Genomic DNA, 24,424 nt, shown 5'->3' with positions numbered 1-24,424 from the left:
AGACCCTTTGTGACCTTGTACGCTCCGTTGTACTGGGCAACCTCCTCGCCCAGGATGAAGACCTTGGGGTTGGCCTCGAGCTCCTCGGCCAGCGCCTCGTTGAGAGCGTCTCGCACCGTGTACTCCTTGACGCCCGAGCCCTCGGCGTACGACCTGCTCTGCGACGAGCCGCCAAAGTAGACGGGGCGGGCAATGGCCTGTGACAGGGACGGCGCGGCGTGCGCCTTGATGGAAGCGGCAGCTCGTGTCGAGGCAGCCAGACGGGCTGCGGGTCGGAGGAAGCGGGACATGGCGGGCGGAGGGACGAAAGAATTGGCCGGAGGAAACACACGAGATCTGTTCGACAGAGGGGAAATCGAGGCCGCTCACAGCTGTGCCGTCTGCTGTGTCTGGAACGCTGGGAGGCGAGAGGCGGGAGTTGAGGGTTGGTGTGTATTTTTTTTGCGGTTGAGCTGGAGGTTTGCTCTGGCCTTCCCCAAAAAAAGACCAAGAGGGAATTTCCGGCTCCGAGCCAAGCACAACTTTTTTTTCTGGGCGGGCTTTCCGTCAATTTCCTTTGGGGGGGTTTCTGCAGAGCTACAGCGCTGTTGCCACTAACGGCCAGGGCCTCACAGCGGGACGTGGGCGCTGAACCCGCCTGTATGTGAACTTGAAGTTGTTGGGGAGGGGCAACTGCGGCCTGGCTTGCTGACTAAGAGGGGCATCCCGATGCTCTCCGCTGCCGGAGGTGGTTTTCGGCCGCGATAAAGCGAGATGCCGTCGAATCAGAAGGGCGAATTGGTGGTTACTTCAGCAGAGTCGAAGATTGCATAGCCATTGGATTCTCCAACTTAAACGACATATCAATTGAGTTTCTCTTGATTTTAGATAGACTCCCACTGCTTCGTTGATGGTTGTGTTCCAGTGCAACATGATCTTCTGCTCTACAATTCTTGAGCAGATGGTGAAGACATCTCACGAGAGTCGGTGGGCAATCATTGAATGCTTCAGTAGAAAATGCAGAATTATTAAAAGATGCAGCTCGCATCTTGGCTGTTGCCATTACATATGCGTACGTAAATGGGCCCGTTCGTGTCATCAGGCCAAATGCTTCATCGTCCCATCCAAATAACCATGCTCGACGCCGCTTTTGTTTTGTTTTATATCCTCAGCTCCCACTGGGGGCCGCTTCATCGTTCCACATCAATCGAGGTATCAAAATCCAAGATGGTATCAATCATCGTTTCCGTCTCTATATGCTTGTTTCTGCATCTAAGCAGCAGGCTTGCGGCCGACCATCAGGTACATGGGCGTGAACAGGTGCTCGCGGCCACCGGCAACCAGGCAGTCAGCCGCAAGAGCCAGGCTGTCGGCAGTCTTCTTCGTGCCGGCAGGGGCAATGCCAACCTTCTCCAGCAGACCAGCCAGGTTGTGGGCAATGGTGCGGCCCCAGGTGGTCATGCGGACAATGGTGAAGATGTCTCCAACCGACTGAATGTATCTCAATTCGCCGGACAGAGGCCAGTACCAGGGAAGAGGGTCGGGCCGGTCAGCCAGATCCTCGTTCCTCAGCAGCTCGAAGCCCGCGGCGCGCATGGCGTCCAGGGCCTCGGACACCTTGCACATGTTGGAGATGCCGTCACCCTGCTCGATTCCGAGGCGGATCTCGCGGTGGTGCAGGTTGTTGTTGTCGTAGTCATCGGTCATGAGCCACTCGTAGACGCCAAAGACACCGCCGGGCTTCAGCACGCGGAAGATCTGGCTGTAGATGCCCTCCAGGCTGGGGGCGTGGACGGTGGCCTCGATGGCGTAGACAGCGTCAAAGGTGTTTTCAGGGAACGACATTTGCTGGGCTGTCGTTAGCAGAGAATTCAAGTCAATTCAAATATTAATTCCGGCACGTACCATGAAGTCGCCCTTGACAAAGGCCAATTGGTTGGAGAGGCCCTCCTTCTCGGCATAGTGGGTAGCTCGGTCGATCTGGTAATCGTTGTTGTTGAGACCGGTGACGTGGCAGCCGGTGAACTTGGCAATCTCACGGGCAGGGCCACCGACACCGCAGCCGACGTCGAGCACCTTCATGCCCTCCTTGATGCCGATGGTGTGCGCCAGGTAGTGCTCGTGGCGGGCAATGGCCTGGTAGAAGGGCTCGCCCTTGGAGAAGCGGCAGAAGTGGAAGGACTGGCCCCAGCCGTACTCGTACAGGTCTGTCGCCAGGTTGTAGTAGTGCCTCGTCAGAGTGGCATACTCGGCCGTTCGTTTCTATTACGGTCAAGTCAGAAACGGTATTCCGTCAATCCAATTACCCTGCTTTCAAGAGGCAATGGGCAGCGGGAGACAAGGAAAACTCACGGCTCGCTCCTCTGCCGTTTCGTTCTCGGCGGGCTTGTTGTCCCAGTGCTTAAAGTACTCGTCGACAGCAGCCTTCTTCGCGTCGGCGCCCTTGGAGAACATGGCAGCAATGCCGCCCTTGGCCTTGGCCGAGTTGCCGTGCAGGGCCTTGTTGAAGGCGGCATCTCGCGCCTTGTCCTCCTTCTCGAGAGCTGCAGGGGCCATGTTGAATTAAAGGTAGATGGGTAAGGTGGTAGATTGGAAGTAGAAGAGAAGAGAAATGATGAACAGAAGTAAATCCTCTATTAGCCGCGAAAAACAGGGTCAAGGAGAGAATTGAAAAGAGCAGGAAGACACCACGACACTGAAGGAAGACGGACGAAGGGAGTTGCTCCACGAAAATGAGTAGAAAAAGATGGCGATTCTGGGGCCACGCGAATGAGCGGAGATGGGGGGGCTTTTATGCGTTGTCCTTCCAGGTCGGCCTCAAATCGCGAACAGCAGCAATTTCATGGGACTCTGTCCGCCTCTTCTTTTTTTACCCCTGACGAAACGGCAAACGCCAATCTCCAATTCCCAATTCTGGGCTTGTGATCTCGCACTAGAAGTGCAATTTGGCCCTTTGGTTGGCTGGATCGAGGCCGCATTTGCCTGCAAGTGGTAGGCGGTGAATTCGCCCCGCGGTGTGCGAATACGAACGCGAGCTCGGCTTGGGCTGCCCTGCATGCGCCTCTTTTTGTCCGCCTTCCATTCCCTCCGAGTCCCGTCCTCCGTTGCGGTGTGTTCCTCCGGCTAGGTGCTCTTATTTCGGTGCTAACCACTGGAACTGTGTGGCAGAAACTCCATATTAGGGGACGTTTATCTGCGGAGCCAAGCACCAATCTCTCGAAATACGCGTATAAGCTATTTAGTGCCTATCTGCTGTTCTGGCTAAGAGCTGAAGCCCAGATTGATGTTGCAATGGCTCGTGTATCCCGAAATTGGTTTCGGTTTGATTCATAGACTGATGACGGATGGTATTCCAAAGCACGTGCAAATCATGGCAGTATCTGGCATGCTTCTGGAAGGTGGAAATAGACCCTGAAAAGGTTCCCTAAGCCGCCCAATTGCACAGAACTCAATCGCCACTTCTCTCTGCTTCGCAATACGGTGGCGCTCTATCGATAAGATTCCACATCATGGCTTATGTAACAAGCTTCGAGGCAGGCTGCGTCAAGTCTCCACCTAGATTTTGCTCGTCGCGATCTTGGATTTGCAGCTTGCCAACTTGCCCATCAGCAGCAGTAAGTCATCTGCTGCTCACAACAGACAGCATCGCCAATTCTACTGCGGCAGAATAGATATCGCCCATCATGCCGCCTCAGATTAAGCAGGATCTCAACCGGTCGGGATGGGAGACGACCGACTTTCCCTCCGTCTGCGAAAACTGCCTGCCCGAGAACCCATACGTCAAAATGCTCAAGGAAGACTATGGCGCAGAGTGCAAATTGGTAAGTCACCGTCGTCTGATAACTCTCTTTCAATGCTGTGTGCATGTGCTAACTAGCTTCGTCAGTGTACGCGACCGTTTACCGTCTTCAGCTGGGCTGCTGAGCGCGCACAGGGCCGCAAGAGACGGACCAACGTGTGCCTGACGTGCGCTCGCCTCAAGAACTGCTGCCAGAGCTGCATGCTGGATCTCAGCTTCGGGCTGCCCATCAACGTCCGCGACGCCGCACTCAAGATGATCGCCCCTGGTCCGACGTCCGAGATCAACCGAGAGTATTTTGCGCAGAACAACGAGAAGCTCATTGAGGAGGGCAAGGCGGGAACGGAGGAGTACGAGAAGACGGACGACAAGGCCCGCGAGCTCTTGCGGCGCCTGGCCAACAGCAAGCCCTATTTTCGCAAGGGCAGGACCGTGGACGAGTCAGAGCTGGCCGGCGCACGGGTTGGCGGCGGGAACCCTGCAGTCGGAGCCGGCGTGGGAGGCCCAGGTCCGATCCGTACTCGAGACTCGAGGGCTGCAGCTGCTGCAGGCGCGCGACCCGGTGGTCGAGGGCGAGGCCGACCGGCGTTCCCAAGCGCGGCACAGCTGCCCCCGAGCCCAAAAGACTGGCTGCCGCCGGATGACCCCAACATCATGTCGCTTTTCGTCACGGGTGTCGAGGACGACCTGCCCGAGCACAAGATTCGCGACTTCTTCAAGGTCCACGGCAAGATCAAGAGCTTGGTGTGCTCTCACATGTCCCACTGCGCCTTTGTCAACTACGAAACGAGGGAGGCCGCCGAGAAGGCAGCGGCTGCATGCCAGGGCAGGGCGGTAATTGCCGGATGCCCGCTGAGGATTCGCTGGGGACAGCCAAAGGCGATCGGAACCATGGACCGGGAGCAGCGATATCAAATGCTGCAGGATGCCCGCATCCGCCAAAATAGACCGCAACAGCAGCGTGCCTTGGAATCGGGCCAGCAGTCAAGCGCGGCGAATCGTGCGATTGCTGCGGCACCGCCTCCCGGTGCGGAAGATACCCCCAACTATGCCAGCCTGGCTGGAGAGTAGAAGGGCGTTCGAACTATCTCGTACCTGTCTTTTCTTCATGGCGCTTATTTTCTTTTCTTTTCTGCTGATCTTTCTTTTCACATTCTTGGCGTTGTGGTGCTACTGGGAATAGGGAGGATACAGAGGGATACTTGTTGCATTGTCTTTGTAGATGTCGCGGAATCAAGCAGGTGAAATGGCCAATATATCTTGCGGCATTGGATTGGAGGGTATCATGAGTCTAGTAATTGTACAGATTTGTTTTACAGTGGTACATACACAAGCTGCCTCAGTTGCAGCCACAGCCACCGCCGCTGCCGCTCTTATTGCCTGCCGTCAATATGCTGTCGTTGTCGCCTCGCTCAGTGTGTTCGTGAATTCGCAGCTCTGTTCAACAGCGTTAGCATGCTGACAAGATCGCAGCAGCTTCCTCCTTTGTAGGGCGATGCTCACTGTAGGTATGATCGTCGCCTTTGCCCTCCATCTTTTGGCCCTGGACGACGTTTTGTCGCAGGATCGTGGCCACGTCTTCGGCGTGTCTAATAGCAGATTCGATGCTAGAGCTGGAGTCCAAAGCGCGGTTCTCCTGGAAGCCCTGTCGAATTTGGGCTTGGGCAGCGGAGAGGACGTGGACGTCGCCTGGTGAAGTCAGCCTTGCCGAAGATTTTAGGACCTTGCAGTTCTGCCTGCGCAACTTACCCTGAAAGGCGATTCGCGCGGCGCGCAAGAGGTTTCGATAAGCCGCCAATGACATTGTCTCGAGTAATACGTAACAGTCGCTAAACGGAAAGAAGAGAAGAAATCGAGGCCAAAGAGAATTGCACAATCACGCAGGCTTGGTTCGATATCGAGATGCTTTTACAGTGGAGGCTCAACATGGACCGTAAAGAACGGAGGCCCGGTTCTGCCGTCTTCCGCTAACCGATCGCTGGCCCAAGCCCCTGCAACGGAGCCCCGCCATTGGTTTAGGTGGGAGCAAAGAAAAAAAAGCAAAAAACTGGAGATTGCCTCAACGCCGCTCAAGTCGAGCCCGTTTCTTTTCTTTCTTTCGTTCCTCAACCCAAAACTGCTGTCATTGTTCTCAATCGCAGTCACAATGGCTTCCATCAGTCAGGTTGTCACTCTGCCGCTTCCTGCCCTGCCCGAGGGCTGGAGCGCCGACAAGGACTTCAAGGCCGTCGGCAAGCTTTCGGGCGCCGTCCAGCGCAGCATCGAGCCTGTTGGACCGCACTTCCTGGCTCACGCCCGCCGAGCCCGTCACAAGCGCACCTTTTCCGAGGATGACCGGATTCAGGCCCAGGAGAGCGCCAAGAACGTCGAGGATGCCGATGATGGCGAGGAGAGCGAGCCCGAGGACCCCATGATGCTGCAGCTGCAGGCCAAGGACTGGAAGGTGAGTGGAACGATGAATACGGGATTGGTCTCATTGTGTGAGGATCGTGCTAACGAGGAGAGATACGCAGACTCAAGATCACTACAAGGTGCTCGGCCTGTCCAAGTACCGCTGGAGGGCCACCGAGGAGCAGATCAAGAAGGCCCACCGCAAGAAGGTGCTCAAGCATCACCCCGACAAGAAGGCCGCCTCGGGCCGCACCGAGGACGACCAGTTCTTCAAGTGCATCCAGAAGGCCACCGACGTGCTGCTCGACCCCGTCAAGCGCCGCCAGTTCGACTCCGTCGACGAGGAGGCCGACGTCGAGCCGCCCACCAAGAAGCAGCTGCAAAAGGGCGACTACTACAAGCTCTGGGGCAAGGTCTTCAAGGCCGAGGCCCGCTTCTCCAAGATCCACCCGGTGCCGACCTTTGGCGACGCCAACTCGACCAAGGAGCACGTCGACGAGTTCTACAACTTCTGGTACAACTTTGACAGCTGGCGGTCCTTTGAGTACCTGGACGAGGACGTGCCCGACGACGGCGAGAGCCGTGACCACAAGCGCCACGTCGAGCGCAAGAACGCCAACTCTCGCAAGAAGAAGAAGGCCGAGGACAACGCCCGCCTGCGCAAGCTGTTGGACGACGCCTCCGCCGGCGATGAGCGCATCAAGCGCTTCCGACAGGAGGCCAACGCCGCCAAGAACAAGAAGAAGCTGGAGAAGGAGGCTGCTGAAAAGAAGGCCGCTGAGGAGGCCAAGGCTAAGAAGGAGGCCGAGGAGAAGGCCAAGGCTGAGGCTGAAGCCGCCGCAAAGGCCGACCGCGAGGGTGCCAAGAAGGCCAAGGAGGCGGCCAAGAACGCCCTCAAGAAGAACAAGCGTGTGCTCAAGGGCTCCGTCAAGGACGCCAACTACTTTGCCTCCGGCGACGCCTCTGCCGCCCAGATCGATGCCGTCCTGGGCGATGTCGAGCTGGTGCAGGGCAAGATTGACGCCGATGAGATTGCTGCTCTTGCCGGAAAGCTTAACGGTCTGACGGTGGCGGACGAGATCAAGGGTGTCTGGAGTGCCGAGGTGAAGAGGCTCGTTGACGCGGGCAAGCTGAAGGAGGGCGATGTTAAGACGCTGGCGTAGATGGATTTGGGATGGAGATGATGGGATATAGATTTTAAAAGCACATTAGAACTGATGGCCATTAGATCTAGTTTAAGCGAACTTTTGTAACATCCATATCTTTTCAAACATATACAGTGACCAATATTCCTTTCAAGTCTGTAACACGCTACCCAAGGTATCTATGAGAGGCGCCCTTCATAAATCGGGATGCGGGCTTGGATCCCAGCACTTACACCATAGCGATGGCTTCACACAATCTACCAGTTGCCAATCTACATCAGCTTAATAGTAGATTCAATCGATTAGAGCAGCTAATTATAACCCTTCAATCCCTACATGTAGTCTCTCATCAATTTGAATTTGCATGATCGCTACCTATAACCCGACTATCTTACAAGGCTATACGTATTGACGTAACACCAGACCTCAGCCTCTCGGCCGCCGCGGATCCCGAATAATCCGAACCGCAGTCCATGTACCTCGCCTCACACGATGCGTGCATGAGTACTCCGTACCTACATCAATGCCGCTCGAGTTTATCCATTTTCGCTTGGCCTCTCTTTTTCTAGGAGAACCTCAACTGCCTCTGCCTTTTCACCTTCTGAGTCCAGAGAATAAAATTACAGCTTCTCTTGAAGAAACTCTTGTTCCTACTAAGCGTACTTCAGAGGGATGCCACTTACCTTGAGTGCCATTGGTTTTCGTTAGAGATACTGGCGCACAAGCATCATCCGTACCTCATGGTGAAGCCCTAGGACCAGCCCTCCTTTGTCTTCTTCTCCTCGATATAATTATCCTGCACGAGGATAGTAAGAGATTATTGATACGGGAGGCAAAAAAGAAGACTCACAGATTGGCACTGAGTCTCCTTGAAATACGGCTCCAGATCAGGAAAGCTACAGCCTCTTATATAATTCGACAACCAACAACGTCCTCCGCAATTAGAACAATGCAGAACCTCGCGCCGTCCGCGGCCACCGACGCACGAGCGCTCCGCAAGGCCGTAAGTGCAGCTCTCGTTCTTCTTTACACGTGAAGGTGGATAGGCACAATGTATAGATGGACTGCATATCAATATCGGCTTCCTTAGCTGAGATAATGCTGCAAGAGGGAGTCGAAGAGATTTCATTGATTGATTGATTGATAAACAGCTGACAAGCTTCTCCCTCACATGGAATAGTGTGATCAATGTCGCCAACGCAAAGTAAGTGAGCCTGACAAACCACCATCATCCTTCTATCCTCCTCAACTCGGCTCTGAGCTCATCACGGTCTCTTCAAGATCCGCTGTGATAAAAACGACCCGTGTTCCAATTGCGTAACGGCCGAACGGCGTTGTACCTCGACGGCGTGGCAACGGCCAAAGGAGCTTCGACAACGAGTTCTCATCTCGTCACAGTAGTGAGTTGCGCTCTGCCTTCATCTCCATCTTCATTTTCATCTTCGTATATAAGTTGGATGCTTCTCGGCTCATCATCTCTGCTGACTCAATATTGTATGATCCCCTCAAAGTGAGAAGAAAATTGACCGGATTGAAGCCCGTCTCGCCAACATTGAGAATCTCCTCAAAAATCTCTCATCCTCAACTCCCACAGACCCGTCAAGATTCATCCACACGCCACAGACAGACTCCGCCGTACCTACCGGCACTTCAAACGCCGACTATGACAGCTCCGACGAGGAATCCGTCCTCGGCGGTGACTCGGGGCTGACCGTCCACACGACCTTTGCGAGCGAGTTTCTCGAGCGCGCTGTCCAGAGAGCGCCCCTGCCGGCTGTGAACCCCAAGATGGAGACGGCCCTCGCCAACCTGAGCCAGCTTGTTGAGCTGCAAAAGCACCGCTCCATCAGCCACGGGCCTCGCTTCCCTCTGCAGCAGCCGGTGCCTCCAGGGGGTGTGAGCAAGCTGCCTATGCCTCCCATGGCGACGGTGGTCGCTCTGTTGAAGCATGTCAAAGGTATGCAACAAGTCGAACACCCGCTCCGATCATGGATTCCTCTGGTAGTACGAAAAGGGGAGGAAGAAAGATGAACAAAAGGAGACACAACTAACTCAAAACGATGGTCATCCAGCCGCCCCTCCCACCTTCTTCACCATCCTTTGCACCCTCGTCGGCATTAAAGACTTTGCCGACCTCTGCCGCACCGTCTACTTCCCCGCCGAAGACTTCTCAGACGCCACCTTTGCCATGGTCAACGCCATGCTGTACAATCTCTTCGTGGAGCAACACTCTCTGACCAAGGACGAGGCACTACGCGAAGAGTACAACTCATACGTGGCCATCTGCAAGACGAATCTCGAGACGACACTGGCCAACTTTCCGCTGTTTCTGTCGCCAAAGATTGAGAATGTGCAGGCTCTGCTGCTTGGGGTGAGTTTGTGTTTCTCGATGTGGTTGTTACTGATACAAGCGTGATGGACATGCTGACACGATTTACTTCCTCCAGTGCTTGTATGCAATCGACGTCTCCAGACCCTCGGTGGCGTGGCATCTCATCACAATGGCGGCCTGGTTGTGCCAAGCAGGAGGCTACCACCGTACAGAGGTCCTCCGCAATGACCCTCCGCAGATTGCACAGCAGAAGAAGGTCGTCTTCTGGCATGTGTATACTCTAGACAAGGGCCTGGGCCTTAGACTTGGACGGGCATCGGTCATAGCAGAGTGCGATATCGATATCAAACGAGAGTTTGAGGTCAACGGCTTCGACCATCTGACGTCTACCACGTTCCCGACGCTGTGGGTTGAGATAAGCAGCTTGCAGAGCCGAATCTACGAACAACTGTGAGTGGTGTAGTAACCGGATGAATGAGTCCGTTTCGTGTGTGGGTGGAAATTTAGGTAGCTAATGGATATCACCCTTGCAGATATAGCCCAGTCGCCTTGGCAAGCCCTCAGGCGGATCTGATCCAACGAGCTCGAGCCCTGGCCACGGAATGCAGCCGTCTGGAGGTTGAGACAGACGAAACGAGAGAAAAGGTATACACACTTCTCAAATCGATAGGGACATCGGACGTCGTCGATGTCTTCATCAAGGGCGACGAGGTGCAGTTTTACGTCACCAAGACGCTCATCTACCGCGTCATACCGGCCCCGGAAGGCTCCATTACAAGATTCTGCGACGAATGCTTGGATGCGGCCCGTCACGCAATGAGGACGCATCAGGAGTGCGTTCGATTCATGGACATCAGCACGTATATGCGGTCCATGTACATCCACTGGTAAGAAATCCCCGCCTCCGTCGAAGCTAGATTTTGCCAGATGCCAGCAGGCAAAACAACGAAACCGCCTTGTTGAGTCTTGGATTGCTGACCATGAGTCTCTCCCACTTGACAGGAACCTCTTGTTGACACCATTCGCCCCATTCTTTGTTCTCTTCTGCTACGTCATTGAGACGTCTTCGCTGGTAGACCTCAAGGTTCTCCAGACATTTGTTGATTCCCTCGAGGGTGCACGAGGGCTCTCGGAGCCCATTGATAAGCTCTACCGTCTCTGCCGGGTCATGTGCGACATTGCTACCTTCTATGTAGAAGCCAAGGGCCAGCAGCTGCAAAGCGACAACTCCATTTCCATAGGGGATGAGTTTGAGATGTACCTGAGCCAGCTTGGCTTCATCCCCAGCGACGATCAAGCCATGGCCAACACAGACACAACCGAAGCAGGGGCGCCTATCCAGGGCAGCGGCCAGGTGGCGCAGCTGGCGGATTGGTTTGTTGGCAGTCGCAACATGATTGGGCTCCTGGAGGAGGACTTGTCGCAGATTGATTCTCACATATGGATGAAGCCCGATGACGAGCTGTGAGGGTTCTGAATGCTTTGGATATGAGCTGCAGCAGAGGCTGCGATGATAGTTGGACGAATCATCATGACGATAGAATTAATCGCCGGTAATAGACACTGGCATCCGAACAGTTTCGACGCGCCATGTGACGTCGTGACTTGGGCGAGTCAATCGGTGGGAAATCGGGGATCGTAGACTTCATATCCTTCATCTTCCGTATCGCTCTCCACGAGGGAGCTCTTGTGGATACGCGAAGAAGACAAGCCAGGTTTTCCTTGATCCCTGGGAGCACCAGCGGCGGTATTCGCTTGTTTACGAGCCGAGTCTGTCGACGGTGGCTGCGATGCGGGTGCTGATGTCGATGCGTCTGCCGGCGCAAAAGCGCTCTTGAAGCCAGTCTTCTTGAAGCCGCCCTTCTTGAAGCCGCCGCCTCCACCGCCAGATGAAGGCGCATCCTGGTCGCTGAGCTTGATGCTGACGATGCCGTCCGCCTTGGCCTCGGCCTTCCTCGCCTTTGCGCCGGCGTTGGGATCGCGCACCATGGCCTTCATGTCCTTGAGCCGCTGCTTGTGGCTGTGGTCATAGCTGCTGAGGTGGGCTTCATAGTCGTTCATGCGGGAGTAGCCCTTGGAGCAGAGGGTGCAGTAGAAGGACTTTTGGGCCTCTTTCGCGGAGGTTGTCTGCGCGGGAGGGAGAGTTTGGTGTCTCTAGGAGAAGGACACGTTAGTTGATGATGCTGGGCTGTAGATGAACGGGTACATACTGGAGGCATCTTGGCGGCTCTAGGCTGCAATCGCAGGAGAGCTGAGGGGTATCAATTGCGGCGGTCGTTCGCCAAGGGTGATGGAGATATGTTCGCGATAGCTTCACGAATTCAATGTCACGGCTTCTCTTTGGATTGGAGATGTCGGAAGATCGGAGGCAGAGGCCCGACGGAGCTATGGTGGGGCAGAGCGAGGCGGCTGTCCATTCACGGGCCTGAGATTGCCGATTACGGAGTAGCTTTAGGTACATATCAGTACGAGTTTAGCAGCGTATGTTTGGGTGGGTGTATATGTAGCTTTAGGTACTGAAGTCATGGTGCTAACAGCCCTACTCACCGACCAACTTTCCTGCTCACAGTATGAGTTACTGTCCGAACTCCATAGCTGAAGGTACTCTGCCATTGAGCTCTGGCCTGGCATTGGCTTCTATGGGATGAGCAATCATCTCGCTATGTCTGGTGGCTCACGCAAGGGAGAAGGGCGATATCATAGCGTCGAGCAACTACTGGAAGAGGGCCGGTCTAAGACCAGTGGCTTGCAAGGAAGATGCTGTAGCTACATTCGACGTGGTCCTACATACAGCACAGGGATCACCGTCTGCAGAATAGATGAAAACCTGATGCTTGTAGGTATGAGGTACGCCATACGTGCTCTGCTAGAGCCAAAGTGGAAAGATATCCTGGGAGGGCGTGAGAGAATACAACGTCTCGAACAAGGTGCGGGTGCTTGAGACAGCTGTATGATTGCGGAACACACGCGGTCCAATCAAAGCCCAATTGTTCGGGCTTGGTGGCTTGCATCGTTTTCCAAGAAGGGGAACCAAAAGGAGAAAACATGTTTGAAACAGACGAGACTCAACGGCGGCTACGAGGAACACATCAAGCCGCATAGATATGTCTTGAATGTTGTTGTCTCTGCCCATCAGTAGGTACCTTATATCGAGCGGGATGTGGGCTATTTTCCAATATCAACCAAGTACTTCTCGATTAGGCATAGATTCTCCCCCACGATCTTGTGGTCCTTCTCCATTGGCGGCCCTTTTTGCTTGTATTTTTTTCTTCTCGAACGTACTCCGTACTCAGACCGTTTGATGCTCGTACGGTTATGCAGGTCTCACTCGGGAAAATTCGTCTCGGCCTCGGATTCTTTTGATACCCAAGAGCCTGCCCGAAGTTCTTATTTGCTTTGTTTGAAATAATTCTGCCGTGAGCCCTGATACCGAGCAAGGAAGAGAGGGAGCGGGCAAGCAACTGCCGTCCGCCTTCTCGATGGAGAGCGACTCAGACGCCGAGAGCCCGCGAGGCTGGCGAGAGCGGAGGAACTCGACCCTGACGGCCATTTCACTCCTCCAGCTGGATCCTGCACCCATGGAGGACTCAGACCCGGACACACCGACGGAGGAAAAGAAGCCTATCGACCCATTGGCTGCAGATGCCGCTTTCGAAGGCGGTGCGGGCAGTATCAAGACTGGCTCGACCATGGCGCCGGGGTTGAGCGGCAGTGGTCGAGGCGCCATCTATTACCGTAGGTGTTTTCCATTTTCCATTTTTCTTTCTTTTCTTTCTTTCTTCTATTTTGCCTGGTTCTTTCCTTGATTTCTGCTTCTATTTTTATCCTTGCTCTCACTCAACTTCACCGACGTTGCAACCTTGTCTCATGCGGGCTCTTTCTCAAGAGTACCTACATACGTACGTACAGTTCTTTTATGCTAACCACCACGCACAGTCACCCGGCTGCAAAAGTATTCCAGCTATGCCATGTCCGTCTTCACCACCATGCACCTTGCCAATGTATCCCTCATTCCCGCAGTCACCCGAAGCGTGGCTGGCTCGGAGACTTACCTGCTTATGGCCCGGGAGCTTTATCAGACCACCATCACGGAGCCGTTGCTGGTTGGCCTGCCGGTCCTGACGCACATCGGCTCGGGCATTGCACTGCGTCTGCTGAGGAGGTCCGAGAACATTAGACGATACGGCGGAGCGACTCCCGGCTTCTACCCCATGATGCGTTCCCGGACAGACGCTTCCGGCGCCTCGTCTCGCTCATCGGTCCAGCTCTGGCCGCCGCTCAGCTGGATCTCTTGGTCTGGGTATGTCTTCACGGCTTTTTGGGGAGCTCACGTCTGCATCAACAGAGTCCTGCCGCTGGCGGTGGAGGGCGACAGCTCCAACATTGGCCTGGCCTACGTCTCTCACGGCTTCGCGAGACACCCTCTGGTCGCTGCCTTTGCCTACAGGGGCTTGATTGGAGTGGGATGTGGCCATATGGTCTGGGGACTGGCCAAGTGGCTTGGTATTGCGCCTTCGACAAAGGGCTGGTGGGGAAGCGAGGCAGTCACGGTGGATAGGAAGACCAAGCGGCAGCGCAGGCGGCGGTGGTTGGCGATCCAGGCCGCGGTAGTGGCAGCATCCGCATTGTGGGCAGTCGGAGGACTGGGGGTCGTCGCCCGAGCAGGGCCGTCGGATGGATGGGTTGGAAAATTGTACGATGATCTGTTTGCACGAGTCCAGGTGTTGTGAGATTGATGCTGTGGCTGCAGCAACGTGTAGGAGGATGGAATAGCAAGTGAGAACAGGCCTAGACGCATCATAACGAATACACACGATGTTACGAGCACAACTGTCACATCATCGACCGGGTTATGCTGCATATATCTGACTGATGCCAGAAATCATGGGCAGGATAACGGTGGATGACTACCTCGACGCAGATGATTCACGCTGGGAGGGAAACAGCGTGATCTTGACATAAGGTATATAGAGCATCACGGTATAAGCATGGCTACGTCTTTTCTCTTCCCCTCTTCTCTTTATGCCATTGCTTGTGCACGCGTAAGGGACGGGGTAAGATATATGGGAGACATAGTATTGTAAGAGGAGTGGACGGGAGAAAAGTGGACGAGAGTGTGTGAAATGGATGATAAGAGACAAGAGACAAAGAGCGGACCTGAACGAAAGGCGAAAACAAAGATGAACGAGGGGGTGTATGAGAGACTGTGAGAACACATGCACGGAGACTCCATCATGCATCCATACCAGGTACTTCTCACTGGACGGTTGAGGCTCAGCCCTGCTTGGCCTTTCCTACTCTTCCTTTTGAGAAAGAGGATCAGAGCGCCGAGACTGGCCCATCAAGAGAGGAGGGGGTCTGATGAGCTGTTCTGCGGCGTGCATACTTCGTACATGCATGTACATACATTAGCGACAGCGGTATGCTGAGAGGAAGATTTCCTTTGTCAAGCCCTTCTTTGCTTTTTACTTGCATGCATTTTGCATGCAACTCGCCCCCTAGACCACCGACTGGGCTATGGCGATCTATTGGGCCTGGCACCCGCGGCTGATACAAGCGTACCTGCAGGCGACTCTTTTGAGAAACTGATTTGTCGCAGGGAGGGGGAACGGAGTGAAGCCACGGCTGAAGTATGAGGACGAGGACGAGTCAAGGTGAGTGGGAGAATCCATATCTGACGAGTGACGAAGTAATAGTTGCTGGCGGCTTGGGAGGTGGGCGTGGACGCGGAGCCAGCGGCGGAAAAAGCAAAGAAAGACATCCATCATGGCACAGCAATTTGGTGTTTCTTTTTGATTTTCAGAGGGGCTGAGGGTGCTAGTGGCGGGAGCAGTTGAGGTCAGGTACCCGTCTGCGGAGGATGCCATACCAGGGTACTTTATCGAGACGGGAAGTCCTCAATGCCTGATCCCTGGCTAGCAGGTGGAAAGGCAAATGGTGCCTATTCGTGGCTGAAGAGCAGTTGAACGGGGATTGGACAGGGACCCTTATGAGGGAGGGGAGGGGCAGGACTCGCAAGGTATCATCATGTAGGAAGAGTCGAGTCGACGCACGTATGGAGCTTGAGCAGAGAGGAGAGAAGAACCTTTGAACGGGGAGATAGACTGTGCTCAACTTGCGTGTAGGCTGAAGGAGACGAACCTACCTGGACCTTGACGCGTCCCATTATTAGGCCAGGACAAGTGTAAAGGCTGGGTACCTCGATGTACGGTAATAGCACTGGACGACCTGGAGTCTCTTCTCTCTCGTTGGAGGGGAGCCACCCGCTATATAAGACGGCGAGGGACCCGGAAGCCAGCAGCTCGGGAGGCTCGAGGCTCTAAATCCCGGCACCTCAACCAGCAGCCAGCAGCCAACAGCGCGGCTCCGGGGCCTTTTCCAGCATTCTCAGCGCCATTCCTCCAGCGGCCTTCAGGTGGCGTCGACTGCCCTGATTATCTCACCCTCGGTTTGCCGCTTTGCTCGAGGCAAAACCCCCATCCTCAACCTCCGGCCAACTCCTCCCCAAAACACAAAATATCCCACGTGTGTCACCGCGGCACTCCACCAACGTTGGGACACCCCATCCGCTCCTTGTCTCTCCCTCCCTTGAGGGACGCCTTCTGATACCTGACCGTTATCTGTCTCTCTTTTTTCCCGGGGGAGAAATAACGGTTGCCGTGTCCCTCCCGTACTCGGACCATCACTCTTCCACAACCTTGCTCCACTGCATCCTGCATGCTGTGACGACGCTGCAAATCGCTGGACGAAGAGTCGTTGCTTGCTGTCTTGTCATCGGTAGGGCGACTCGCACAGGAAAGACATGCACTTCCGCTGACGATCTCTGCAAGCCGGCCGTTTCGTCCTCAAATTTACAATATCATTTCTGTCTTCCTCTGCCCCCCCATCCTCACTCAGTCTTCATCTCATCTTCCTTGATCCCTCTGCTGGATTGGCTCCGGCCTTATATCAACCAGCCACATCCGCACATATTCATTCCACAGGCAAACACCGCCCCCCAAGGATGATGTCTGTTAGAAACATGAAGAGAAAAGGGTCGCACAGCGACCCTGGCAGCAGCAGCCACCAGCCAGACGGGCCTGCCGCCCTCACCCTCCCTCGCGACGACGAGGCTTCAGCCAAGCGGCTGCGTCTCACCAGCAAAGCCGCCACCGTGGCGCTCAAAACGCCCTCGTACGACCTCGCCCGCCATGTGTCGGACGAGATCCTGCTGCGCATCTTCTCCTACGTCGACGAGCACACGCTGCTGGCCGCCTCGGCTGCGTCGCGTCGGCTCTACAGAATCGCCTCGGATCCCCAGCTGTGGCGCGTCCACTACTACCACAGGTTCATCCTGCCGCGCGCCGACCGCATTCCGGGGCTCAAGCTTGAGGCAGAGACCAACAACCAGGGCGAGCCGCAAGGTTCTGCAGGGGCCAACGCCGCCCAGGGAGCCAGCGGCGGCTCCAGCTCCAACGACTCCCGCTCCGGAAGGCTAACCCCCACGTCTTCTGCGTATGCTGATGCTCACGCCGATGCGGAACCAGCCGAGCCGTTCAAGCCTGCTGATCCGGCCGACAAGTCCGGGCATCCGACGGACTATGTCGACTGGAAGCAGCAGTACCGCCTGCGACACAACTGGGCCCGCGGCCTCTGCGAGGTGCGCCAGGTCCAGGTCAGCCCCATCAACTGCTCCCTGACCCCCGTCCTGGAGCGCCGGACCCTGGTCAAGGTTGTCCATGGCATTGCCGTTACCGTCGACCTGCAAGCCGGGCTCCGGGCCTGGGACTTGCGTACGCAGCTCTCCATTGCGCAGATCACCACCGAGACCCATGACGGCATCCATCTTGTGCCTACCGCGCTCTCCCTGGACGGCCAGAAGTTCGAGGCTGGGATCCTGGACATCATGCTAGGCTTCAACGACGGCACGTTTGGCATCTGGCGGCTGACAATAGGCCAGGGCAAGCTGGTCGTCTTGTATCGTCAGGACAAGAGCTACGTTGGAAGACTCACATCGGTCGCCTACTCTTACCCTTACGCCCTGACCGCCGCCGAGCTGGGCTTCATCTCGCTGTACACGTTTGACGCTCCCACTCCCGAGCCGGAGTCGATGTCTGCCGCTACTTCTGGGCCGAGCCGCCACAGTGGTGACACGGGCTACCTCGACGACGACGAGCTGTCGACGCTCCAGGTGGGAGGCGAGGTGGACAAGAGCGCGGACCTCTCGCACCCCTTTGTGCTCTCGTCGCTCAAGTCCGACTACTCGCGACAGCCGCTGGTCTTGTCCCTCCGCCAGCTCAAGGACTCGGCTGTCGCATCTATTGCCTATTCGTTCGATACCGTGAGCGGCTGGGCCATTGGTATTCAAAACTTTGACATCCGACCATCGGGCTGCTCCAAGCCCGACGTCATCACGTCCCGCGTCGCGTATACTCTGCCTGCCGATACTCGCGGCTTGGTCTCGCCGCCTCACTACCGGCCAAAGTGCCCTACGTGCTCCAACTTTCCCGACTTGTACCTGGACGACGACGAGGGCGGGCCGACCAAGCTGTGCTACAGCCACCCCTATCTGCTCGCGACGATGCATGACAACACCCTCGTGCTCTTCGTCGTCACTGCAACTGAGAAGTCGTTTGCCATCTCGAACCCTACGAGGCTCTACGGGCACACCTCGGGTATCGCTGATGCCGATGTCACGCCAGAGGGGAGGGCTGTGAGCGTCAGTGAGCGAGGCGACGAGATTCGCGTCTGGGATCTCGAGGGACGCCACCGCGACATGAGCGTTGAGGTGAGGCCCCGGCCTGGCAGAGAACTTGACGATGCCGAAGACGACTACGCTTCTTCAGAAGCAGAGCGGCGGCGGAACTGGGTCGGGACTGACGACCAGAGGGTGACTGTCCTGAGCGAAACGCCGGACGGTCGGGAGAGCCTGGTCACTTATGACTTTACCTGATTGTCTAGCAGTCAATCAATTGCATATCTGTCACAGACGGCGTTTGGTAAGAGAGGGAATAAGTTCACAGCATCTACAGGATGTATAGCCATGGATGTTCTAGGGATCGGGAAAGCGATGATTTCTTCTTTTTCATATTTGAGTTGCATTTAAAAACTCGGCAGGCGGCTCACATTGCGAGACAAGCCGTATGCGTTTCTGAGGACGCTGTTCCTCTTGTTCATTTGTCGGATATGATACGAGACTTCAAAAGGATTGAAGCATACACTGCGACGGAAGGTTCTAATATGTTGGGTTTTCTTTGGATTTTGCTTTTGGGGTTTATAGCGCGATTAGTCGACATATAAACTGTGTTTCCTCTTTGCCATCCATTAACTTTGCTTCTCCGATTCCCATCTGATGATCTATGTTTGTCCGCCATGCCACCTCATGCCTAGTCACCGTGGCTTGACCAGGACCAACTTCGAAATAAACACTCACACTCCACCGTAGGAAGATGAGTTTATTAGGACTCCTGCTGCTTAACTGTTGGATAGGTACACCACACTACGATACGTTGGAATGTTACGATGTTGTCCATTGATGTGAAACGTACAAACATCACTTCAGACGAAGCACATAGGTAACCAAGCATGAACGAAGGAGAGCAATTTCATAACCGGATTTTAATTTTCGATTTGTTTTGTCGAATCAATTTGCTTTCCAGCAATTATGCAGTAATACTATTTTACATGTTGGTTCCGATCATCAGCCATCCAGGCTCTCTCAAACGTCCCTCTCCAACTCAACAAACTCAGGGCCTCTCTGCAGCAACCCGATCTGCCGTCTCGGGCGGAATATCCGACGCCGTAGGATGATCCGCACTTCGGAATCCCTTCGTACCCTTCTCGACGCCCTCGGGCAGATCCCAGCCGTGCTCCCTCACGGGATCGCCCCTGTTGGCTTCCGCAGCGATAGCACCCAATCCATCTCCCTCCTTGCTGTGACCGCGGGGGTGCACCCTCGACTCAGTGTGCTTCTTGCCCGGCAGCTGGTTGGAAATTTCTCGGCCTTCCTGGCCCTGGAGGGGCATTCCGATGCCCTGGTGGACGTCCTTTGATGTGGCGCCGGGGAAGTCGAGGGGGTCTGACCGGCCGGAGGGGTCGACGTCGGGGTTGTTGGCCTGGCCGGGGACTTCTGAGATGGGGTTGGGGCGGAAGGAGGATTCTTTGGGGGCGGTTCCGGGGGGGTATGTCTCGAGGTGGGATTCGGGGAGGCGGTCGTTGCCGACTTTGACGCCGGGTTGGTGCTGTAGATGATGATGTTAGTCACTGTATTACCAGCCAAGTGTTTGTATGTCAATTGATGACTTACTCCTCCCTTCATCATGGGCTCGGATGGCGGGACGCGAGCGTGGAATTCGCCAGAGTAGTGTGCAGGGTGTTCAGACATGTTGGATGATTGTGTGTTGTGGTATGTGCGGTTTTGAGTCTTTGTTTGGGTATAGAGGTAAGAATCAATGGCGTCGTAGTAGATGAATATGATGAGATGAAGCAATTGAAGTCAATTCAATGTTTGGCTGTCGTTCATCTTATATAGACCGTTTGATATTCGTCAAACGTGTCTATGATTTCATAGCCTGCCATTGTCAGCGGATTACATCATACCCATCACCGTTGCTCCACCGACACCGACGAAGGCAATGGATCAGTTCGCTTGTGTATCTCAGGAGCTTTCCAGGCGTTGATCTTCGGCGGGGATGATGAAACGGATACATCATTCTTTCGAAATGGACCTAAAACCGGTAGTCGGCTGCGTTGAGTCGAGGGTGGCGACAGCCTCAACTTTCGATGGCGCTTGATAAGTGGAGAAGGGGTCCTTGAACTGCCGTGAACCCTTCAAGTTGGGAAAGAGATATTCATGGATGAAACGATATAGAATACATACTGATGGTATGCAGTCTCGCTCTTTCTTGATCTGTCCAGAATTGACTAGATGCGGAAGGCATCATCTTGAGTTCTTTTGGACGAGTTGTTAGCACAAGGTGAGGCCTCATACCTACCAATTACATGGATTATCAAGCTTTCTATGCACTGTACAAAGTCGCAACGATATCTAGAGCTAGGTACCTACCTACCTTATACATCGCTGGAAAGCTTAATATTCTTCATCTGTCCATTCAAACCCTGTCCAATCGTCTGAATCGGCGCTTCAATCGCCATCGGTCCCTCCTGCATGTATCCTCCCCAGATACCCATCAGAATCATCACCTCCTGGCGCTGCTCGCCCACCGAGATGAACGTCTGAGGACCGATGCCCTGGACCGTGACGTCGCTCCACTTGTTCAGCGGCAAGGTCAGGTTGACCGGATAGGCAATGTTGTGAGAGACGAGCATGAGGTTGGTTGACGTGCCGTTGCCGTTGAGAAAGCTGCTGTCCGGGCCGGAGAAGAGCGCACCGCCGTGAGCCTTGGGCAGCACAGAGAAGGAAAGCGTGTAGTTGCGTCCCTTGCTTGTCAAAGGAGTCTTGAGACAGGCTCCGCGGCCGTTGAGCTGGAGAGCGCCGCCGCTCACATAGGCTCCGTCTTCGAGATGCCCGTGATAGTTATTTCCAGAACCATCAAAGACAGCAAGCGCCGACGAGAGACCACCCTGGGCGAAATTGTAAGTTACAATGGTCGAGCCCTTGGAAGGGATTCGCTGGTCGAGGTTTTGACCCGGCACGGCTGGCTGCAGAGTCGCGAATAGACCGGCATAGTCCTTCTCCTGCAGCGAGCCGCCCCATTGCTTGTCGGCCAGAGCCGGCAGGCCGTTACGGACCATGTAGTACGCCTCGTGGTAGGTGCTGGCATTGGGGCCCCAGTCGTTCCATACCACAGCTAGATGGCCAAGCACGTTAGGGCTGTCTCGAGGGGGATTGTTCGTCGCGTTGGCGTTGTCGAGGATGTTGGGTGCAAAAGCACTGCCGTCCGGGCTGCCGTGAAATACGCGCTGGATATCGAGCTCCTTGGGATAGACGTTGCCGTCAGAATACTTGACATCGAGGTAAAAGTAGTCATCGCTGTTGACAATGTTGTATCCGTTGTCGATAAAGTCGAAGAGGCCGTTGTCTTGGCCAATCTGCCAATGCTGGATCGTCACGTCCTTGTCCACGTTGACGGAGCCAGGGGCAGACGAGGGTGGGAACGTGCCCCAGATGCGAGTGCTCTTCCCAGAGATGGACTGGATGTAGGCGCTCATGTCGTTGACGAACGTGCTGTACTCGTTGATGTAGTTGCTGTCGTACTCGTCTGCCCCGATGTGGACAATCTTGGAGTGGAAGTTGTTGATGACGGCCTTCCAGTACGACTTGACTGTGGGAAGCGTCTCCGGATGGCTCAGGTTGAGCATGCTAAAGTCCGAGAGCGCAATCTCGGGCCTCCAGTCAGTTGTCGCCATCGAGTGCCCCGGCGATTCGAGCTCGGGCAAGATGGTCACGCCACGCTGAGCACACTTTTGCTGCAGCGTATCGAAATCGGACGGGCTGTATGTCTCGTTGACGGGGCGGGCGAGGCCAGCAACTGCTGGGTCGGTGGAATCGACTCGGAACGCCGCGTAGAGCTGGAGAGCGAGTTCGTGAGAGCCGAGCTTGGCGGGATCCCAGACGTGGTCGCTGAGGTGAAGATGGAAGACGTTCTGCTTGAAAAACGAGAGGTAGGAGCACATTTCTGCGAGAAAGTCGGCTGGGTAATAGTGGCGGCCAACATCGAGCTTGAACGAGCGAGCACGAAAGAGATTAATTAGTCCATTGAATGCTCAAGGTGGTCTGTTTCTACGGCTTACCATCATGCCTCTCTCTGACCATCCGGGAGAGTCGACGCCCGTTCCCAGCTTGAGCTTCTTGCCGTTGATCAACGCTTGCTGCAAGACTGTTCGGGTCCCCCACCAGGCTCCAAGGGGGCTGGCACCGCTGACAGTAACTCCTGAAGAAGTCACGGAGAGGCGGTAGCCCTCAGAAGTCATGTTCCCCGCAGCGTTGACAAATTGTGACTTGTCGTGGTCCAGCGTGAGATAGATGGAATCTGCAATGGCCTTGGATCCGGGAAGCAAGACGGTGTCGATGCCAATGCCGGCCAGATCATCTCGAAACGTCTCTGCAAACTCCCACAGGGTGGCAGGAATCAAGGTGAGGCCATCTTCATCGCGGGCAGACGAGTGGGCAAGGTCGACGACGACGGTGTGGACCTTGCTCAAGTCGAATGTCCGTTCAGAGGAGATGTTGAACGGCACTGTCGGTATTCCCAGGAGCTGGGCGCGTGCTTTCTGCTCAGTCAGAACGGACAGAAGCTCATTAGAGGTGAACAGACATGGTGTTGCTTACCCAGGGCAGCCAAGCTCGTAATCACCACGAGAAATTGCATAGTGTTTTCAATGGCAATCCCTCCGTGCTACGTCCCGGTTCTCGCTGTGAGAAATCATCCTCATGCCGGGACCCGGGCGTGATATTCCATAAATACGAAGGCCATGATTGTCCGTATTTCCCTTCATTATCTTGACTTCCACCGCGTAACGTTACAGCAGCAACCCCATGGGGATAGCTGTGCCGGTCGAAGCGGAGACGTGCCAGGGGTGAGGGAAGCTAGCGTGAGCAGCATCGCGAGATAAGGAGTTCGGTATTTCGATGCGTCGAGCTTCTTCGGCGAGTGAGGCTGAGGTTTCGAGAATACTAGCGCCTTGTCTTGATGTCAGTTATTGACGCGAGAGAGTAAGCAGAGGAAATTCATTGTGCCTTACCTCTTACAAGACGAGCGGGGGGCTGGCGTTTCTGAAACTGATGGACAGGGATGGCAAAAAAGAGTTGGATCGAGTTTGGCTCGTGTGGGGGCGGTAGATCTAGATGTCAGATCTTCAGCCACTTCTGCAGGCGACGGTTGAGCTTGGGCTGCTTTGATATTTGGACTCGATTCCGATGGTGGGAGTAAGGATGAAGAGGAAGATGAAAGCTGGGATGACGACGAGACGAAGATGAAGATGACGGTGGAGAAGAGATTGATCAGAAACTGGAGCTGGAACTGGAGCTGGAGATGAGGATGGAGTTGAAAATGGAAAGGGAGATGAAGATGGAGATGGCAATGAAGATGAGAAGGGAGATGAAGACGAGACCACATGGGAGATGACGGTGGACTGGAGGCGGAAATGGATTGGAGATACCATCAGTCTGGGGTCGACGGACCTCGGATAGAGCTGGAATGAACACGGCCGACGAGACAGACTACGAGCAAACATCACAGGGCAGGATACAGAGTACCTGACAGGTTATCATCATCAAAAGCTGCTGCAGCCCCTACCAGATATCATAGCAAGCTTCAACTTCCAGGCATTCTCGCTTCTCTACGTTCATGGTCTCTGATTGTTTTCGTTCTCGCATGCCTTCTCCTCGCTCTTCGCCAGCAGTCCACAACGCCATCAAGGCAAATCAAGATCTTTCTGTTGGCTCTTCCTCATGTCACAGGACAAGCCTGTGCTCACAATGAAAAGGTTTGCAAAGCAGATAAATCAAAAATTGTGCTCCTCCCCCACTTCTTGAGGTAGGGTTCTGAAGCCAGGTAAGCCTCCATCCCGACAACCCTCAGGGTTCTGGGGAAGGGTTGCGTCTTTTGGCTGAGGATGGGGGTGAAGAGGAAAGGAAAGAAAAGAGAATCAAGAGTCGGGGGAGCAGGAGATGTTTATATAGGGGGCATTCTGGTCCGTGCGCCCTCGGTGGTGATGCATAGGTAAGCGGCAGTGAATGAAGGCTCCTCAGGCAGCAGCTCAGGAGTTGATAGCCAATGAGGGGGAGAGATGGGGGTGGGCAGTTTGTTTGTTGCTCAGAATGTACTGGAATAATGT

At 54.9% G+C, this 24,424-nt stretch overlaps 11 protein-coding genes across 11 annotated transcripts in view; 5 read left to right on the top strand and 6 right to left on the bottom strand.

Moving 5' to 3' along the window:
* BBK36DRAFT_1133911 (hypothetical protein) overlaps nt 1-443 on the bottom strand; it is a 1,675-nt gene extending 1,232 nt beyond the window's left edge. The window contains exon 1 of the mRNA XM_024892128.1: nt 15-443. Within this exon, the coding sequence (XP_024753583.1) occupies nt 15-290 (276 nt within the window). The 5' untranslated portion in view covers nt 291-443. The remainder of the gene's footprint in view (nt 1-14) is intronic.
* Nucleotides 444-1,251: 808 nt separating this feature from the next.
* BBK36DRAFT_1136936 (delta(24)-sterol C-methyltransferase) lies at nt 1,252-2,535 on the bottom strand (the record flags this gene model as incomplete). Its single annotated transcript, XM_024893118.1, has 3 exons — nt 1,252-1,827; nt 1,885-2,241; nt 2,332-2,535. 3 exons carry the CDS (start codon nt 2,533-2,535, stop codon nt 1,252-1,254), a joined length of 1,137 nt encoding a protein of 378 aa, XP_024753582.1.
* A 993-nt stretch (nt 2,536-3,528) lies between these two features.
* BBK36DRAFT_1133909 (hypothetical protein) lies at nt 3,529-5,215 on the top strand. The gene is given in 5 exon segments (XM_024892127.1): nt 3,529-3,645; nt 3,656-3,797; nt 3,816-3,817; nt 3,865-4,895; nt 4,927-5,215. The coding sequence occupies 3 exon segments, from the start codon at nt 3,663-3,665 to the stop codon at nt 4,847-4,849; spliced, it is 1,122 nt and encodes a 373-aa protein (XP_024753581.1). The 5' UTR covers nt 3,529-3,645; nt 3,656-3,662; the 3' UTR covers nt 4,850-4,895; nt 4,927-5,215.
* Nucleotides 5,124-5,582, bottom strand: BBK36DRAFT_1097812 (hypothetical protein; the record flags this gene model as incomplete). Its single annotated transcript, XM_024889112.1, has 3 exons — nt 5,124-5,215; nt 5,282-5,467; nt 5,528-5,582. Coding segments are annotated over 3 exons (333 nt in total), but the record flags the coding sequence as incomplete, so codon positions are not given.
* Nucleotides 5,583-5,924: 342 nt separating this feature from the next.
* Nucleotides 5,925-7,332, top strand: BBK36DRAFT_1107423 (DnaJ-domain-containing protein; the record flags this gene model as incomplete). Its single annotated transcript, XM_024889248.1, has 2 exons — nt 5,925-6,221; nt 6,292-7,332. 2 exons carry the CDS (start codon nt 5,925-5,927, stop codon nt 7,330-7,332), a joined length of 1,338 nt encoding a protein of 445 aa, XP_024753579.1.
* A 931-nt stretch (nt 7,333-8,263) lies between these two features.
* BBK36DRAFT_1107640 (N-terminal binuclear Zn cluster-containing protein) lies at nt 8,264-11,114 on the top strand (the record flags this gene model as incomplete). The annotated part of the gene is made up of 8 exons (XM_024889274.1): nt 8,264-8,317; nt 8,495-8,518; nt 8,596-8,714; nt 8,826-9,271; nt 9,387-9,685; nt 9,762-10,096; nt 10,180-10,533; nt 10,649-11,114. 8 exons carry the CDS (start codon nt 8,264-8,266, stop codon nt 11,112-11,114), a joined length of 2,097 nt encoding a protein of 698 aa, XP_024753578.1.
* Nucleotides 11,115-11,260: 146 nt separating this feature from the next.
* BBK36DRAFT_1173669 (hypothetical protein) lies at nt 11,261-11,865 on the bottom strand (the record flags this gene model as incomplete). Its single annotated transcript, XM_024895880.1, has 2 exons — nt 11,261-11,800; nt 11,857-11,865. The coding sequence occupies 2 exons, from the start codon at nt 11,863-11,865 to the stop codon at nt 11,261-11,263; spliced, it is 549 nt and encodes a 182-aa protein (XP_024753577.1).
* A 1,260-nt stretch (nt 11,866-13,125) lies between these two features.
* BBK36DRAFT_1107497 (DUF1691-domain-containing protein) lies at nt 13,126-14,376 on the top strand (the record flags this gene model as incomplete). The annotated part of the gene is made up of 2 exons (XM_024889261.1): nt 13,126-13,381; nt 13,583-14,376. The coding sequence occupies 2 exons, from the start codon at nt 13,126-13,128 to the stop codon at nt 14,374-14,376; spliced, it is 1,050 nt and encodes a 349-aa protein (XP_024753576.1).
* Nucleotides 14,377-16,649: 2,273 nt separating this feature from the next.
* On the top strand, nt 16,650-18,590 carry BBK36DRAFT_1173661 (hypothetical protein; the record flags this gene model as incomplete). Its single annotated transcript, XM_024895879.1, has 3 exons — nt 16,650-16,681; nt 16,787-17,731; nt 17,840-18,590. The coding sequence occupies 3 exons, from the start codon at nt 16,650-16,652 to the stop codon at nt 18,576-18,578; spliced, it is 1,716 nt and encodes a 571-aa protein (XP_024753575.1). The 3' UTR covers nt 18,579-18,590.
* A 781-nt stretch (nt 18,591-19,371) lies between these two features.
* Nucleotides 19,372-20,009, bottom strand: BBK36DRAFT_1155070 (hypothetical protein; the record flags this gene model as incomplete). The annotated part of the gene is made up of 2 exons (XM_024893792.1): nt 19,372-19,866; nt 19,932-20,009. The coding sequence occupies 2 exons, from the start codon at nt 20,007-20,009 to the stop codon at nt 19,372-19,374; spliced, it is 573 nt and encodes a 190-aa protein (XP_024753574.1).
* A 686-nt stretch (nt 20,010-20,695) lies between these two features.
* Nucleotides 20,696-22,956, bottom strand: BBK36DRAFT_1155069 (glycoside hydrolase family 20 protein; the record flags this gene model as incomplete). Its single annotated transcript, XM_024893791.1, has 3 exons — nt 20,696-22,306; nt 22,379-22,854; nt 22,917-22,956. The coding sequence occupies 3 exons, from the start codon at nt 22,954-22,956 to the stop codon at nt 20,696-20,698; spliced, it is 2,127 nt and encodes a 708-aa protein (XP_024753573.1).
* Between the last annotated feature and the right edge of the window lie 1,468 nt (nt 22,957-24,424).

This window comes from Trichoderma citrinoviride, assembly GCF_003025115.1.
Source record: "Trichoderma citrinoviride strain TUCIM 6016 unplaced genomic scaffold BBK36scaffold_1, whole genome shotgun sequence".
In the NCBI taxonomy this organism is placed as follows: domain Eukaryota; kingdom Fungi; phylum Ascomycota; class Sordariomycetes; order Hypocreales; family Hypocreaceae; genus Trichoderma; species Trichoderma citrinoviride.
Note: the sequence above shows the minus strand (reverse complement) of the source record. Positions and strands in the feature narration are given on the sequence as shown.

Excerpts from the sequence above, each read along its gene's own strand:
- BBK36DRAFT_1133909 (XM_024892127.1), top strand. The coding sequence starts at position 3,663 with ATGCCGCCTCAGATTAAGCAGGATCTCAACCGGTCGGGATGGGAGACG.